This window comes from Falco rusticolus, chromosome 13 (assembly GCF_015220075.1).
Source record: "Falco rusticolus isolate bFalRus1 chromosome 13, bFalRus1.pri, whole genome shotgun sequence".
Taxonomy (NCBI): domain Eukaryota; kingdom Metazoa; phylum Chordata; class Aves; order Falconiformes; family Falconidae; genus Falco; species Falco rusticolus.
In genome coordinates, this window is record NC_051199.1 from 29056440 (window position 1) to 29074942 (window position 18503).

The following is an 18503-nucleotide window of genomic DNA, read 5'->3' on the forward strand; positions in this document are numbered from 1 at the left end:
GGAGTTACATCCGCCATAGCATATCACAGTACAAAAGCACGCAGGGGCAGGTGCCACAGAGCGACCCAGTGGGGGTGTCCCCGGACAGCCTGCAGCCAGAAAGCACAACTGCCACAAAATGGCTCTTTCAACCCAAAATGGACAGTCCGTTTATCATGCAGTTTCTACACGTAAGTCCTAAAAAACAAGTCACACCAATGTTCAAACATAATACTTTTATTTGTGGATAAAAATTAAGGCTCACAGTACTTTATCATTTCACAAGCAGAAAAATGTTAAAAATTGAGAATGATGGGGAATGCCCCCAATACAAATTCCTCTAGCTGCTGACATGTTTTACTGAAGACTCGAGGTGAACAATTGTACAGGGCAGCTACAGTTATTAGTTTGTAAACTAGGTGCTAAGTATAATTTTTTTAAGAAATGTGAACAGAGTATTATGTTTCTCTCCACTTCTGGCTGTCCAATACACATGGATTCCATAGAAACACTCAAGAACTGCTGGGATGATAACACCAACCTTCCTAAGAACAACCCACCACGACTACAATGCATGGCACAGGCGTCAAACGGGGGAAAAGAGCTAAAGATCACAAATTTCATTTCAGTAAGACATCTTTATCATAGTGCAATAGTTTATGCCTAAGATGTTCAATATTCAACTTTCTGGCTCAAAAAAAAAAAAAAAAAAATATCAAATTATGTCCCTAAAGAGCACAGGAATTGCTGTCAAGCTCCATTTCCTTACAGCCATGAAAGCAACCCAGGTGATTAAAAGATGGTGAAAGCATATGTCAGACTTCGGTATACACATAGAATACAGGTATACATCACGCCTACAGTTAAGATGCAACGTCAAGAAGGGCTTCCAAGTGCACAACATGCAGCGAAGAAAAGATTTCTGTCCAGAAATGCTGCAAGTTTGTGGTCCAGAGGTACAACTGTTACCATAACCCCCATCCCAATGAGCATCGCCACACAAATTTTCTGGCAAGTTACATCATAACTATGGGACTATATTCTGCAGGTTTATTTACATGGAGACCAACTAAGTGTCTCAGTCAAAACTGAGAAAGGTTTCGGTTTAAGAGGTGCTCTATATTCTTTGCATTACTTTTTAGTAACACGTTCTGTTTTGCCTATTTGCTGTCAAGGCAACGCAAGCTGGTGGCAGCGGCAGCAAGAGCAAGCCTACTTACAGTAAGCAACAACTGCTACAGCATTAAAAAGCTGAAGGTCTTCTGCTTCACACCGAAAAGATTCATTTCTTGTCACTGTACCCTTTATGTCTGAGATACCAACACAGTAATGAAAACAGCTCTCCTCTGCTTTTTCTGAAAAAAAGTTAAAACGTACTCTAAGGCTGTAATATCATTAGGGAGCTTTCTTTTGAGACCAGCTACAAAGAAAATCTGTTTTCGAGAGAACTCACGCTATAACAGATTCTACCAAGGCAAACACCAATTTACAGTGGTTTTGACCAATAGCTCTTACAGATCACAATCCAGTAATAAGAGAGCATTTGTATTGATAATAGTTCACTTACATCACACAAAGCTCATCCAAAGGGCTCAAAGAGGTCATGACAGATGCGAGTGAGACTTACTACCCCCATTTTATAAAGGGGCCAACTGAAATATCGACTAAGATCCATTTGCCCAAGCTACAAGCCCTGCCGGGAGCAGGGCTGCGAGGCACAGGCAGCGTCCTATCTCCAAATGACACGTGCCACTGCTCTGCTGCTCTCCTGCCACCAGTGTCCCCGGAGGGGTGCAGAGAACACAGGGCTGCAACACGTCATCTCCTCCGCCAAGCGAAAAACCAGCACTCAATGACACAGGCAAAATAAATTTACACAAGTTAGCCATTTCCTACAAGCAGAAATTAAACCAAATTTCCATAATGTGTAGGCTGTAAATGTAAGAATGGCAGGAAAATGTGTGCAATCAAAAGAATACAGAACAAACACTTCCAACCATTATTCCAGTTCACAAACCTATGCAAGTGGAAACCTAAGTAGTTACAGCCATTAATACTCCGTGTTATTGAACAGCTTAAAACAAGTACTTTGCCCCATAATACGATGGTAACCTTGCAAGTGAATGAAATGCAACTGCTTAAATTAAAAACAAAACGGAACAGAAAAAAAGATAAGAGGGATAAGCCTAGATACACTGTTACAGTTCCACCAGTGGAGGCACCCAATAAGCTGCTCAGGTCAGAATTTAACTGTTAACTTTCACAAACAGCAATCGCAGGACATGCTCAAAATTCTTAGGTGGATGGAAATAGCTTTGCCTCAATACATCAGAAAAGCACAGGTGTCCAAAGTAACCATCTCTCAAATTATTGCTTTCTTAACTATGTAAAGAACAGAACATGAACAACAGAAGGGATCTATATGGATTGGGTAAGTCACCTCTGATACCATGACTCCACACTAGCAACTATAACCATCTTAAAGATCAAGCTAAATACAATACACACCAAAAAAAAAAAATCCTGTAAAAGCAAATGCGTAGAAAATAAACTGTCCTCAAGTATAAGGAAAGCACATCGGCAGCAGGCTGCAAAGGGGCTGTTGTGCAAGCGTCAGAGGACAGAAACAGGTTTTGCAGATCCAGTAGCTCTGCTGCAACAACTTTCCACACCACACTCCCATTTTTACGCTTCCATCAGAGTCCGCAGAAGCACACAGAGATACTTCCCTGTCTGGAATTTGACATATGCAAACATGCAGTACGTGTATACTAAAGGTGAGCTGGTGTATACACATCTGTTACCTACATGCACGCCTACCGAGCGATGCAAGAGGGAGCGAGTACAAAAAGACAGACAGAGCTAATTTCATAATATTTTAGCATTGCTCTTCTGGAGCTCAACATTATTGCCATGGGCTAATACGTCAAATAATATAGAACAAGCTTAACAGTATACAACAGATACACAGTAATTCCACAACTCAACAGTACCCACTACTCCATTTGGCAAAATATTTATTTATAATAAATCCGTTCAAGAGCAGTTGGTCACAGAATTCATTTTACACTTTTCGGCTGTAACAATGCTTTTGGTAGAAGTAAATAAACCGTCTCTTTTTACACAGTGTACAAAAACAAAGAGACACTGAAAGGACAGTTAACAATAAAACACGTGAAAACAGGAAGAACCGGTAAGACAAAGGCAAAAGCAATAGGAATCTGTCTGCGCACCAGCAATGCTGCCATGATTATTTACCCGTACAAATCCTCAGCCCCACTTAGTTATTATCCCCAGCATAGCTCTTAACTGCAGGTTTATGCTCCAGGAGAGGAATCTGATGCGATGTAGCAGCTCCAGTCACTCTTTCACAGTACTGCATGTCAACACTGGGAATGGTTTCTGATATGACTTAGACTGCACACAGTACTTCAATAGAAAAAAGTTAATTACTCCCACTCCGTAGTTCCTGGTGGCTTCGATGTCAAGTCATACATCACCCGAGAAATGCCAGGAATCTTCTTAATCTCTGCCACCATTTTTAACACGACCTATCATGTAGGGAAAATAAAAAAAACTATCAGAAGAAAGCACGCTAAACAGACCCGATGAAAACTACCTAAGAAAAGCTTAAAAACGGGAAAACTTTGACCACACTAACTGTTATACACAGGAGAGAAAGCACCTGCAGCTATTAGCATATCACCACCAGTTATGGAATAAAATCAACTGAAACAAAACCTCTAGCTTCACGGTATCTGCAGTTACATTTGGAACTTGCTCATTTTTGGTGCTGATAATAGACCTGGGTGTTGATCACAATACACTTCCCTCAAGGCAGCAGCTCTACAGCTTCAAAACTACTTCTTGAAAGTTCAGCAGGAACACAACACCATTACGTGTTACTATCATTGCCAGATTTTTCTCAGACCATCACCTTCAGCTGAACCGCCAAACATGAACACAACAGCCTGAGTGAAAGCCCTTTCAAAACCAAAAAGGGAGCCCTAAAGGTAAAAACAAAACAAATAAGAACACCCACAAAAAGCAGAAAAGGCACCCAAAGGGAAGAGTTTCCATTGAGAGTTACTCTCCAGAGTTCACAACCAATTCATGTTGGCAAAGTATTCTAGATGAGAATTTGCTGATCCTTACAAGTTCAGCTTCCTTAAAAATCCCACAGTCCACAACAATCCCACTTACATGACATGCTGTTTTATAGTGCAAGCATAAATCAAACAAGACATTGCTCTCTATGGAAAAACTGAAAATTTTTAATCAAATATGATTATATTCCCCATAAACACAGGTATTTTCCACAACCTCTACTATTTTGTAACCACATTATTACCTAGCCTTAAAGTGACCTTTTTACATTTTGAATAAGGGGTGGGGGTGGGGGTTGGGGCTGGTTTGGGTGTGATTTTTGTGGTGTTTGGTTTGGTTTTAAACACAAACTTCCAAGGTCAAATGAATCTTCATTTTATATAATGGAATAGTTTTGCATGGTAACCTTGAATAATTTCTTACTAAATGGGCAGGCTGCCTTTAAGTAGAAGGCTTCAGCTACATACAATTACTAAAGAATGCCTATACGCTTGTAAAGTATATTTAAAAAAAATTAAAAGAAAAAAAAAAAAAAAAGTCAATCCTGTTCTTCAGCTACACCGAATTCCCAGAGAGAGAAAGTACTTAAAACTGGACATGGATAAAGTTTCTCAGAAAAACACACCTGAACTTGACTCCTAAACCCTCCTAGTGACCTAAATAGAAAACCACACAGTTTGAGATGTTAAATAGCAGGTTCCAGTAAAATCAGAAGTGGCAATCAAGGACAATTCTCTAACTCAGAACATTTCCAATTACTAATGCAAAAAATTAATTTCAAAATCCCAAGAATGGTTGGGGTATTCTTTCTTTTTTAATTCTTGGTATTTTGGCTCAACTCTGCTGGAAGGCCTTTAAGTCTGTCATACCCATTTGCCAGCTTCTCACTTTATTAGTTTTTTCCCCAAAATACCACCATATTCTTCCTAATGACTACCATGAAAGAGACAAAAAATTAAAAGAAAATCAAAGTCAAGGCAAGCAATCAAGAGAGAGGGAAGAAAGCCAAAATCAGTCATCTACAATACTAGCTTATGTTGAAAAGAGACTTGAAAACCACATTACCTCTTCTGGAACCTCATTACCAGGAGTTGCTGCAATACCAGTCATAAAATCACTTGTAATAAAAGTTCGAATAACCACAGATCTTTGACAGGAAGGTTGTTTCTGTAAGGGGTCCCGATCAAAATGCAATGGTGTCAGTATTATTGGCATCTGGCTAATTTTTCCGGCATAACCTTCAGAAAATCGTAGTACAAAGTGCATTAATTTTGCTTAAACACACAAGCGTGATAGAAATATAACAGAATTTCCCACATGTACTTCAAACTATATACTAGGACCTACATTTACATCTTCTGGACTCTTTTCGCTACTGCTACCACACCCCAGACAATCGCACTCAGTGCTGCATACACTACAACTACCCAAACTGCCACTTGAAATGATCTTCAGCGTTTGCAGGCATGCAGAAAAAAAAAGAACCCAGATAATATCCTTTATCCCTGTAATTCACTCTGAATGCAATTTATCTACTTTCCTTCCCACTGAACATAACCATGGGGTTTTATCTATCCCCTTATCAAGCCCCAAATAAAGAGCCGTTCACAAGTATCTCTGTGCCTTTGAGATATTTAAAAGAAAGCTCGTAAGTATCCCTGTTGCTGGTGGTTGACAGGAAACTGCAGACAATCTATTTTTTTTTTTTTAATATCTCCTTCTGAAAGCCAATACACAGACCCCCTAATTTCACCGTTTAAATGATCTATAAATTTGAGATTCAGGCGCATGGCAGCCTGCAGAGCCAGTCTAACACTGTGGTGGGCTCTCATCCCCTGCTAGCAGTGGCCCAAGCTGTTGGTACAAGAAGTCTTTTTCACTAAATGGTAACTCAAGTCTTATTTTTGGGAGTGATTCATTCACACAAAGCCAAGTGTCACCAAAAGTTAGCGAGACACATCTACAGTTTTACAAACACAACTGACAAGTGTTATTTTCAACCTTTTGAGGCTAATTTTGTACAAATTATGTTGACAGCCTTGCAAACTAAATATGTGTTTTCAAAAAGAGATATCCTTTGTAACTTGATTTATAGAAAATACAGGCAAAGTCTGATGAACTGCTTCCCACAGATATCACAACTTCAAATGTAATTAAGTAAAAAAAAAAAAAAAGTTACTGAACCCCAGAACTACTATATTCCCAGACTCTACCTGTGTACCTTATCACAGGCTATTGAATGTTCCCTGGATGTTAAGGGTTTGAAGTATTACTGTCTGCTAGCCTGAAGTGGCTGGGTTTACAAATACAGTTTTTACTTTAAGAAATACGAAACCACCACAGACAGTGAGCAGCATCACCATCAGAAACTTAGTATTTGGGATTCCTTCTTCCCACAAAAAAACCTCACATGATTTGGAAACTATGCCAAGTTTATTTACACAGTTTATTTACTTGAGGTAAATACTGATGACTGAGATCAAAGAGAAGTAATTCAGCTGACTTTCAGATGGCTAACTACTTTTTGCAGAAGTTGGCACTGCAGTGAAGCAAGACACCTCTGAGCTTCGAAGATGACTTGACAGAGGCAAGCCTCAGTCTCCAAAAATCCCCCAAAATTAATTCTGCTAGCAGAAAGGCTAAAAACTCCTGTCCTTCAGCTATCAGCTTCTACAGCTTTCAGAAAAGGCTCTTGCCTGTCATCCCATTGATTTATTAGAGAAGCTTGCAGATTTTGACAGCACCACTATAACTACACCCAGTTAGGTCTGCAGGGATCTTGAAACAAGAGTCTAATCGACAGGCTAAGGCGAAGTACCTACCAGACTCCCTGAGAATATTGTGAGCCTCAAAATCAGCTTGACGTAAAGTGCTGAGGACTCCTGTTGTCAGGAAAGTGGGGGTGACATCTGTAGGAGGTTCTTTGACCGGTGGACCGAACACGTACACAACTCTGGAAAACAAACAGGATGGTAGAAAAAAACACATTTTGAGTACACAGAATAGAACAGATGGCCCTAAGACTGCTTCTTAAGTACTGCAGTGAGGAAAATAAACCTAGGGAAAAAAGCATAATATTTGATTCTGCTCCTTAGCTACTAAGTAGAGCTTAATATAACTTCATGCATATATTCTATAAACATGACATGCATACTAGCTTTGGAAGTCAGATCTATTTATTTTGACATGCATACTAGCTTTGGAAGTCAGATCTATTTATTGTGGTTTGCCAGAGACTAGCAATAGCCCCAGGTATTACTTATTAAAGAAAATAATCCTTTAGAAAAAACCAGAAATGCTAACTCAGCCATATCACAAAGGGTGTTTTTTCAATTTTACTTTGATGTCAGTAAATGCTAAGATTATTCTAAGAAAGCCAATTAATAAGTGCTTACAATTTCTATCTTCTCTCATAATAGGAAACCACCAAAAATACCATTAAATTGTAAAATTTATTGTTAATGAATAGCTGTGCTTTCAGCACAGCACGCTAACATTGCAGTTTATAAATCTACAGAACTACATCTATAATAAAATATCTTCTGAATTCAAACCAGTCACATCAGCTTTATCTTCTTAATCTCATTCATTGCATTTTCTGTCTTGCAGAGCAAAAAGCCAAGGATATCATCACCCGACGGGCCTCATACAAGGACTTACTATGACAGATTCACACAAGTTATTTGAGTTTGTAGATACAAACAAAAAATACTTGTCTAAAATCCAAAGCAGAAAAAATGCAAGCTTTACATTCTGTATTTTTGTTTGTAATATAAAGTCTGCAAGCGTAGATGGGCAGACAACCAACTATTTCAGTTCACTCCTCAAACTGCCAGCTTCAGTGTCCCTATAAACAATAATGAAAGACTCTGAAAACATACCCTGGTACAGCAGGACTCCCAGAGACATGGTATGTTCAGGAGGGTAGCATTAAATCCAAAAGAGCTTAAAGATGATAGCCATGCTGTAAATCCAGCACATACTTTATAGTTGCACACGCAATCCTGATTTCGTGCCATCTTTTGTTCCCTCTGCATTTAGTTTAAAGAAGTATCTTGCAATTCAACATCTCGCCTTTTAAAAAGAACTACTCTTTCAGGAAGCGTCACTTATGTGACAAAATTAAATTTTGCTATAAGCAATTATAAGCAGTATTATCAGAATGTCTAAAGCTAGGCAAGGAGGATATGCATTCCCCAGAACTGATATATTATCTAAGCAACTTCAGCTGCTAGAAAAATTACAGAATCAAGTAGCTAGAAAATGCATATTCACAAGCTCAATTAAGATTAAACTGCCCAGCTTTGGAGCTCTCCTGTGTGTCACAAGAGCTTACAGTCCCACATAAATTCTCTTTTTGACACAAAGCAAAAAAATACTGCATGACACCACAACTGATCAGCAGGCTTGGAATGTTTCAAGAAAGATTTTGCTTAAGTTACATTGGATGTTGTCTAATCAAGTGCCTAAAAAAAATTAGGAGGTGGCTATCAATTTCAGAAATAAACCTGTGTTCTGATTTATTGTATATCTGTAACCTCTGTACGATACACCTGTCCAACATATAGAAAAAGTATACCATAGAATAAACAGGAGAATGCTTGTGCATGCTAAACTTCCATGTATTAAGTGGATCATTAAAACCAAAGATAATTCGAAATACTTACCTGTTTATGTTGTGGCACATGCGTGGTATGAGTCTGGCAAGAAACATAAGAGACTCCCAGTGTGGAGCATCTTTACTAGAGATCCCGCAAACATAGCTATATGAACGACAGTCACCCTATAAATTGAAAAAAGTAATAATAATAATAATAATAATAATAATTGAAAATGAACTTTGCTGCCAAAACAGTTCACTACTTTCCCGTTCATCCTGTAGGTTACAGGACCATATTTTGTGCCAACATTCAGCAGACACCAAGCTGGTGAAATCAGTAGGCTGAGAGACACCAAGTGAATGAGCAAACAGAGTTAACACAACAGATGATTCAGAATGGAAAGAGTCATATAAGGTGACCAGGGCACAGGGGCTGATTACTTATTGGTATCTTCATGACCATCTGAGGAAGGCCTTTGACAAAGTATAGAAATCACCGATGACACTGCTGTTTAAAACAGCAAAAGCTGACTGCAAAGAGTAACGGAAGCAATGCACAATTAAGCAGCTGACAATAAAATAAAAGATGTAATTCAATACTGACAGTGCAAAGAAGAGTACTTTACAGCTACGACTACTCAGTAAAGAAACACCCCAAGTTATGGCAGGCAATTCCATAAGAATTGCCAGCTCAGCATTTCTATTCAGTTTATTTCTGTCACCAAAGGACAGCCCACAAAAATGTGTGTGGCATTAGCAAAGGAGTGAAAGGAAAGAAAACATTATGTGCCTGGGCAGATCCAGGTGTTCCCCTATCCTGAACTGCCTGCACTGCTCTGGTTCCTTTCCTCTCAAGGCTAAGGACACAGCGCGACTTGGAAAAGTACAGGAAAGTGCAGCACACATGTTCAAACATAGGAAGCAGGGCAGGTTTGACCAACTTCGTCTAGGACTCCTGAGCCTTCGGAGGGGCAACAGGATTACACTGGCCCAGGCTGCCCAGAGCAGCTGTGGGTGCCCCGTCCCTGGCAGGGCTCAAGGCCAGGCTGGACGGGGCTCTGGGCAACCTGGGCTGGGGGGAGGTGGCCCTGCCCGGGGCAGGGGGCTGGAGCTAGGTGGGCTTTAAGGGCCCTGCCGACACAAACGGTTCTGTGATGATTCTATGATTACAGCAGAGGTCTACCAGATTACAGTGTCATGAAGAAACTACATGTAAGTGACCAGCATTATGCAAACTTAATGATATTTTCAAATGCAACACCTGGCATTTACTTGAGTGCCTATTCAGGTATCTTGACACCTTTGCACCACACCAGCACTGACAAGTGACAGTAACATAGGTATCAACGCCTTTTGAAGTTTATGTTCTTAAAGCTCTTTATTTTCTGATCTTAAAGCAGCAATTATTACGCTTCACTGCAGCCTGCTACACTGCTAGGAAGCAGCTTTCAGAACATCCCCTGAATGAATCCATTTACCTGCACTCCCACAGTTTTGATTGGTAACAAGAAGGCATTCAGTGAATGTAGGCTTGTAATCTGCATCAGCTTCTCCTGATCTTCTTCAGATGTACATGCTTTGACCCTTTGCAGCAAAGTATGTGGCTGTGCAATGATGCAGAAAAATAAATTTTAATTAAATAAAACCCCCAAGCGCTCAAACAGAACTTACACAGTGCAAATAAAATTATTATTTAAGTAGCTGATTTTTAAATTTAGACTACATTTACCCCTTGGAACTACTCAAAAAATATCTTTCATTTAACCACTAAATTTTAGCAAAACCACTTTTGATTAGACCGCATGTATTTTAAACTGAAGTTCTCCATAGCCACAGGTGAAACTCTTTTCCTATGCTCATTTTCTCTTTCACAAAGCTATACTTTTCATTTTTGTTGTTTATTTCAAATACAGAACAAAGTAACACCCTGTTACCCTATACTACAATTCTGTATGTTTTGAAGGAAAAGCAGATGTAAATACTTTCCGTTCAAAGTATTTATCAAAAAAGTTTCGGAAGTTGTTTGAACTTATGCCTCAGAGCAAGCCTCTGCCAACGACTTTTCACCTCCCCACAGTTTTAGTTCAAGTGAGCTTAGAGTATTCACTGTTATGACCTTTGTGATGAGATTGAGAACTTAAACATCACCGATTAAAAAGCTCAGGTTTTTGTTTGGGACATCTGGCAAGCATTAGTTCCTCACTCCTGCACTTCCATTTATACATTCAGTGATTGTTAGGGCAGACCAATCTAGAAAGTTACGATTACTTCAGAAAGGGAAAATCTTTTCCTGGTACTACATGTATCTCCAGAAATCTCACCTGCACAAAGTTTAACTAATTTTAAAGCAAAATTTATTTACTATTTGAAAGGTACATAAACTTCCATTTTCCAGAAATTGTTCAATGCTTGCACTAGTCAAGGCACTAAAAATTCTACTGTACTATACAGAATGGCTTCAAGTGAGTTGTACTGGAATGCATTATTCCTTAAAGAGCACAAACAAGTCGTTTTAGCAGCTTAAATCTCATTGCGGGCCACTACAGAACGATCATGCTGATTTCTAATCTGCAGAAAACTAGTAGTTTTGTTACCTTCTTAACACTTGCAGAAAAATCTGCAACTATTTTCAAAATGTTGTTTGTTTCAGGAAAGTCTTTGCACACATAAGGTTCTTCAGCACATATCACTCTGATTGCTAGTCCAGGACCTGCAATGCAAAGTTGAAAAATCATTATATTAAATAACAGGTAACAGACTTTCATCTAAAAATGTGACAGCATGCTGAACAGCAGGTCAATCACTAGGTAAAGTATGTTTTGCCATTGTACCTATACTTCAACTGCAGGTTGGTTTGGGGTTTTTTTGTCTTGTAGGTGTTAAGACAAGCAGTTGACTCCTGAGCAATATGTCTGTTCAGTACATTTAAGTATTATTTATCTACATCTTAAATTGGCTGGTTGTGTAAAGCAGCAGTGAGTGGTGATGAAGAGTAGTGGACAGCAAGCCAAAGCGAACAGGAGCCCCTTCGCTAAGCAACTGGGATGGAAGATGTGGTTATAACATACAGTTGAGTCTCCATTGTTTTTAAAGACCCCTGATGGGTATTCGACCTTTTAGCTACCTCACAGAAAAGCACATGTAATTTTCTGGAAGTGTCTGAAGACAGTGGAGAACTGTTGTTATTCTCCACGCAATCATTTTCAAAACAGCAAAAGTCCCCTAGAAAGGCAGGCAGACACGGGCCATTATTTCAAGTAAGATGCATGTGACAGCTCTGGCAGCATTCAGCTGCACTTTACCTACAATTCTTGCTTTGGTTTATACAACTAAAAAGAAAGAAATGCAGCTAAAAGCAAACTCAATTATAAAAATTTTCCTTTAATCACTATACATAATAAAGCTGCTCTCCAATGCTCTTTTCCTGAAAGAATCCTGCTTAAGCTAAAACTCTAAATCCATCAATTTCTTCTGTGTTTTGAGGTAAGTTTTATAGTCCAACATACTGCAGGTGACATATCTTCTGAACAATACCGATACGATCCATAGCCCTTCACTAAGTGGCACAGAGCAGCCCTCATACCTGGGAAGGGATGCCTCGAAACCAGCTCTTCAGGAAGACCAAGCTCTCTTCCTAGCACTCGTACTTCATCTTTGTGAAAGTCTTTCAGTGGTTCTATTACTTTACCCTTAAAGAAATGAAAAAGCAATTTACACCCCAGCTTACGTAGTCAAACAAAAAGCCTCAAATGTTTACGTTATACCAGTCAAACTGGCCTGCTTTTCACAGCATCATCTGCCAACGCTTGCATAAACACTGGAAAGAATAGTACCCATGAATGTGAGCTTTGTAAGGCAGTTGCAGGGCAGAGGATAAGACAAGGAAGTTTAAGATTGTGCCAGAAGTATCAATGGTTCAATCAGTGTCAACGTAGCTCTAAGGTCAAGCTGGCTCTGTCTTCAAACACTCAGACCTCTCTTGTCTTTGCTAGATGTTCAATCTAAAAGCCTTGAAAATACTTTGTGCAGCAGTAAGTATTACAAGTGTGGATCATGAACAGTTACTCTTCTGTCCTGTGGTTGTGCACTTACTAATAACTGAGCACCTTCCAACAGGGTTGTTATGTGATGTCTCACATGTTGGTTCTTTCTTAACGAGTATTTTATAATAGACTTACAGAGAACTTGCCATTCTAATGTCAGAAAAGGCAAAATAGGGCAGTCTCCTGCATTTGCTTCACGTGCTAATACTTAAGTGCTCTGCATGGGAAAGGTATTTAGAAAGCTTTTCTGGACTTTGGACTAAACAGACCAATTGGGAGTACAATCAAAGGGACAGCACTTGGGCTGTTTATCTTCAGACAGTTCAACCTCTTGTGTTCATATCATCTTCAAGCTCCTGGTCATCATCCATAGCTATCCATGTTGGGCCACTTCAGAAAAATCTGTAGGTTCTTAAATTAACAACTGGCAAACAGATGGTGTGCCATCAGCATACTGCTGGCAGGTAGCCCACGAGGTTACTAGAAGCATGATGCAGAAGCTACTTAAGAACAGAAAGAACTCATCGCTGTAGATACCTGAAGGAATTATCCCTAGATTTCAACACATTTAAATGCAGTATTCTCATTCTCTCTCAAGAGAGAGGTGAATGCTATGGTTGCAGTGGCTGAATGTTACAAGAGGTTTAAGAGGAGAATTTCGGCCCTCTCTCAACAGGAGCTGATCACCTTTCTACTAAAGCAGTGTCACTGCTCTTGCCTAAATCTGTGATGTGCCAGATCTGACCTATCGGCACCTAGAGGTTACCCACTGACTAGTGCTAAGAACGAGATACAACAGAAGGAGTAAGTGACCCATTACACCATCAACTCCAGCTGAACCAGAATAAAGTTGTCTGAGAAGTCTTAAATACTCTCCTGCTAAAGGCCATTTGGTATTGTTCTGGTTCCTTACTAGAATACAAGTTTGTTTTGAGGGTTAAAAAGTAAGAGCGAGGAAACTGCTTGCAGCTGAGAACACCACTGGTCACACTGAATAATCCATGTTCAAACTGCCAGCAGTGCTGGACAACGCTCAAACAATTCTGACTACTTTGAGAATAGAGCAACTACAGAGAAAAGTAATAAATTGCAACGTGTTACAACACAGCCTAAAGGCCCTCATCGGAATAGGGTCCCATCAACATAGGACAGTTATATCAACATAACATAAAAGTTCTTCATTTGTGATACTCAGCTTCACATGTGTCAGAACGAGAAGGATACACCAGTATCCTCATTGTCATTTACCTCTTCTCTTAACTTTCGAATCAGCTCTGTGTCATTATGATGAGTTTTGATGACTTCAGCTTTGCCACTTGCAACAAGGGAAGCACTTTCAATGAGATCAGGTCTGAGGGTACCCTGAGCAAGGAAAACCTCTTCAGGTTTCAGATTCATTTCTCCGATAACTTCATTGGCTATCTGTAAGATGGAGAGAAAAAAGAAAAGTGTTCTGATCTACTTTTTGGTTGTCAAAGGTGTAAAGGAAGATAATCAATTGCCCAACAAATGCTACTGAGCTGCGAAAGCACAAACAAATAGGAAAACTAATTATGACATGATCTCACTGCTGAAACAGTCCTATAAACCCATGTTTTATTGAACAGAAAATGGAAAAAAGTATTTTTAGACTACGAGAACATCACTGCCTGTCAAATGTTATATTCTCCCTCCATCAGCAACACTGGTAGGTGACAGACAGAAAATAGCTCATCTTCAGCAAAGCAACACCAGCATGCCCCAATTCATGCTACCCACTGATTTGGTGAAAAAACATTACATGGAAGTTTATGCAATAGAAATGAATGGCCAACCAATACAGTATACCTAAACATGATGGTAGATCCACTACAATGCTTGTGGACCATACTTCAACTATTGATTCATTGCCAGAAGTTTTAAGCTTAGGGTAACGTATCAATGGCTTCTCAGGTCATCCAAAACTTCTAAGACCACTGATGCCACTGACTGCACAGTGCTTTGGAATGAAGAGTCTGATGTAGAAAATATATCTGAAATCAAGTTACTTAAAAAAACAAAAAAAATAAACCCACCAACAAATAATTATAAACATTACCTTAACAAAAGTGTCACCAATAATTTTTCTTTTTTCTTCAGGACTTGTAGTCATATTTAAGGTCTTGCTAATTCTTTTACGTGGAGTTCTGTCCTCATCCGAGATAGGCAGAGTTGTTGTACCATTATAGAATGAATGAGCTGCATTCACCACTGCATGAAGTAACAGAAATTTTTTGGCAAAGCCAGTAAAGATTTTTTTTATGCAAGTTGCAAAAAAAATCACTCTATTGCTTTAGAAAAAAGCAAGTCAGTCATTCCAGTCATTTGACTATTAACTGCATTGAATAGGGCTGTTCAATACCTCAAGAATTAATTGTAACAAAATATTTTATTTCTCTTAGTAACTTACTCTAGAGTGCAATTATTTTCATATTATCAGGCTAGGCAACTGTGTGAAAGTTCAGCTCTTGCTTCCCCTCTTAGATTATAATCTATTTGCTTTATTTTAATATAATTTACAGGATGGTATTCCCCCAAGGGCTTTCTGCAACCAAAACTACACGATGCACTGTTTACTCACGGTATGTTATGCCTCTTCGTTTAGAGAGGCTCAGTGCAGAGATCAGCTAGGAGGCTCTTTGGCATCTTTTACCAGCACTGAGCTCCAAGACCTACAGAAGGAGCACCTGCAGCAGAGGGATTCCCTCAATTATTACTCTGGCAGCCTGCCAGAGCACAGGTTTATTGGTCTACAGAGTGCAAGAATAAGATATAGATTTTCCACTAAAAAAAGTCAAAATAAAAGAAGATGTGTGTAGAACAAAGCTTAGACTTTGACACATCAGAATATTGCAGCCCAATCGGCAAGATGCTAATGTGCAAGCTCCCTGCACTGTTTCACACCATCAGGCTAGTGGAAAGCACTGCTCACCTAGTGCCACGCTTCCTGACCAACACACAGGAGAATCACTTGACAACAGTACTTACACAAAGCCCCAGGAACAGGTAGCTATTACTCATTAAATAAATCAGCCGGGCAGTATGAAGCAGCTTTCAATGTTGGCACAACTCAAACGTACATTATTGTCTTCACTGACCTCCTCATACTTCAGGTACCCAAAACCTCTAAACCTTCTTAACAGCCATGACAAGGTACCTTTTGCTCTCCGATAATGTATTGCTCCTTAACAAGCTACTCCAAAAAAAAAACAAAACAAAACAAAAAAAAAAAACCCCACAAAAACCAAACAACTAAAATCTGCCTATTTAGAAGCCAGGAGAGGAAAGGAAAGGAAAAAAAAAAAAAGCCTTGAGAAAGTAATTTTGGCTATAATAGCATTCAATCACCCAAACGAGCTCACAGTTCAAAAAGAAAGAGATCCAGGACAAGAAATAAAGCCTCAGTGGAGGACTGTTAACCAAGCTGCTGAAGAAAAACACAATCAAATGAGTTTTGCAGCAGCTGAAAAGGATTACTCAACCATCAGCAGAAAAGTAGCTGAGCAGCAGTGACTGAGGCACATATCCACTGCTTTGCTGTGCCCCAACAGAAGATATCAGATCTCAGCAGCTGAAGAGATGGATCAGTTCATTGTATACTCCAATCAAATAAGTAAGGCTTAATATTTTAGGTTTGAAATTTTGTGAATAGGCTAACGTGGTTCCAAATCAGCAACCACGCTAGCAACTGAGTTGTAAAGCCTGAGAACTACGAAGATCAATTCAAATCAAAGAAACAAAACACTAAATGCACATTTTAGGATGCTGGCCACATCATCAGTAGTATCAAGCACATTTAACAAGACTATGGTACCTTTAACTTGAATCCCAAGTTTTTTGAGTGCCTCCTCCACAGACTGACTCTCTCTTTTGCGCATAAATCCATTATCTATGTGTACAGCTATGACCTGATCTCGGTTTAAAGCTTGGTTCAGAAGAGCAGTACACACTGTTGAGTCCACACCACCACTGAGTAAAACCTAAGAATGAGGAAAAAAAAAGAAAAACAACCCCGAAGTTTGGTCAGCTGTCTGAGGAAAGTGTTAACAAATAATTCAGATAAAACTATGAGGATCAGAACAGACTACTGACTTAACTGTCAATGATCGGGAAGCAAACAAGTCGTCAAACAGTGTGCAGACCCAATTGTGCAAACTTTCTAAAACCTGTTTAATGTACTACCCAAATTCACAACAATTCTGCTTTTTTCAAATTAACCTGAACAACTCTGTCATTTTCTGTCACGTTTTTGCAAATAATCTTTCAGCTTCAATTCAATTACCTACCAGGACTTTTGATGAGCCCACTTTCTCTCTGATATCTTGAATGCACTGAAGTTGTCTGTTTTCCACTGTAAAGGTACCACTGCATCCCGCAATGTCGTAAAGAAAGTTCTTCAGGATCATTTTTCCATTCACTGTGAGGCTAACTTCAGGGTGGAACTGTGCTCCATACAGCTTTTTAGATTCATTTGCTATGCCTTCATTAGTGCAAAGAAATGAGCGTGACAAAACAATAAAAATTGGAAGTGAAATGCATACCCAAGAAAGTCAAGCATACACTTTGTGAGTGATTTATTTTGCCATTTATTTTGGCAAAAATTACCAATCAAAACTAAAGACTCCGCTTAAGATTAGGAACAAGGGTACTGTTACATATCTAGAACACACAGTCCCTCAGAAACCAAAGAAAACACTCAGACATCCTAGTAAAACCATTGGGAAAACAGGAGATCAATTACATTTATTTTTTCCTACCACATACCTCATACAACCCTGCAACCAAGCGACACTGACACAGGTGCATCCATGTTAAAAGGGTTGTGCTGGTGAAGCTGTGCAAGTGTCCCTACAGGGGTACACCTGTGAGCACCACTGCTCTTTGTTGCGGAGGGTTACTTTGAGGAGTCTCCATACTGCACCTTGCACCAGGTAAGTGGTGGTCTGACTTGGATTAAAAAAAACAAACAGCAAGGAAACAGCCTAATTACACTACTCTGTGTTAGACTCCCAGATGCCCTGTATTTTCCTTTCACTGCTGGAAGCCTGGCTACAACCTCACCAGCATTTGTTTGCTTGCTTAGGCACGAGGAGCCGTACGCTTTTGTAAAAGCCCACGGGAAACAGCACAGGAAAGTGCTGCAGATGGGAAAGGTACAACAGCTTGTGGGCAAGAGCAGCTCTGAGGAGAACACGTTGGGGGCGTTGGTTTATGAGAAGCTCAACATGACCCAGCAACGTGCGCTTGCAGCCCAGAAAGCCAGCCGCACCTGGGCTGCATCCCCAGCGGCGTGGCCAGCAGTCGAGGGAGGGGATTGTCCCCCTCTGCTCCGCTCTGGTGAGACCCCCTGCAGCCCTGCGTCCAGCTCTGTGCCCCCAGCATAAGGAGGACATGGAACTGTTGGGGCGAGCTCAGAGGAGGCCGCGAAGATGCTCGGAGGGCTGGAGCCCCTCTGGTGTGTGACAGGCTGAGGGTTGGGGTTGCTCAGCCTGCAGAAGGGAAGGCTCCGGGGACACCTTAGAGCAGCTTCCAGTGCCTGAAGGGGAATGGCTTGCAGCTGGAGGAGGGGACAGTCAGGTTAAAGGAAGAAATTCTGTGCTGTGGGGGTGGGAGGCGCTGGCCCAGGCTGCCCAGAGCAGCTGTGGGTGCCCCGTCCCTGGCAGGGCTCAAGGCCAGGCTGGACGGGGCTCTGGGCAACCTGGGCTGGGGGGAGGTGGCCCTGCCCGGGGCAGGGGGCTGGAGCTAGGTGGGCTTTA

The 18503-nt window shown here is 40.3% G+C and overlaps 1 protein-coding gene across 5 annotated transcripts in view; it reads right to left on the reverse strand.

Moving 5' to 3' along the window:
* Window positions 1–200: 200 nt before the first annotated feature.
* Window positions 201–18503, reverse strand: part of GMPS (guanine monophosphate synthase) — a 32688-nt gene continuing 14385 nt past the window's right edge. For 4 of the 5 annotated variants that reach the window (XM_037407315.1, XM_037407314.1, XM_037407316.1 and 1 more), the window contains 11 exons: window positions 17034–17227; window positions 16562–16727; window positions 14807–14958; window positions 13978–14151; window positions 12270–12375; window positions 11281–11396; window positions 10165–10290; window positions 8754–8869; window positions 6909–7039; window positions 5152–5324; window positions 3344–3530 (listed from right to left, as the gene is read on the reverse strand). In XM_037407315.1, the coding sequence (XP_037263212.1) occupies window positions 3429–3530; window positions 5152–5324; window positions 6909–7039; window positions 8754–8869; window positions 10165–10290; window positions 11281–11396; window positions 12270–12375; window positions 13978–14151; window positions 14807–14958; window positions 16562–16727; window positions 17034–17227 (1556 nt within the window). In that variant the 3' untranslated portion in view covers window positions 3344–3428. Of the gene's footprint in view, window positions 3531–5151; window positions 5325–6908; window positions 7040–8753; window positions 8870–10164; window positions 10291–11280; window positions 11397–12269; window positions 12376–13977; window positions 14152–14806; window positions 14959–16561; window positions 16728–17033; window positions 17228–18503 lie in introns of all 5 variants that reach the window. The other variant, XM_037407313.1, reaches the window with a different exon arrangement.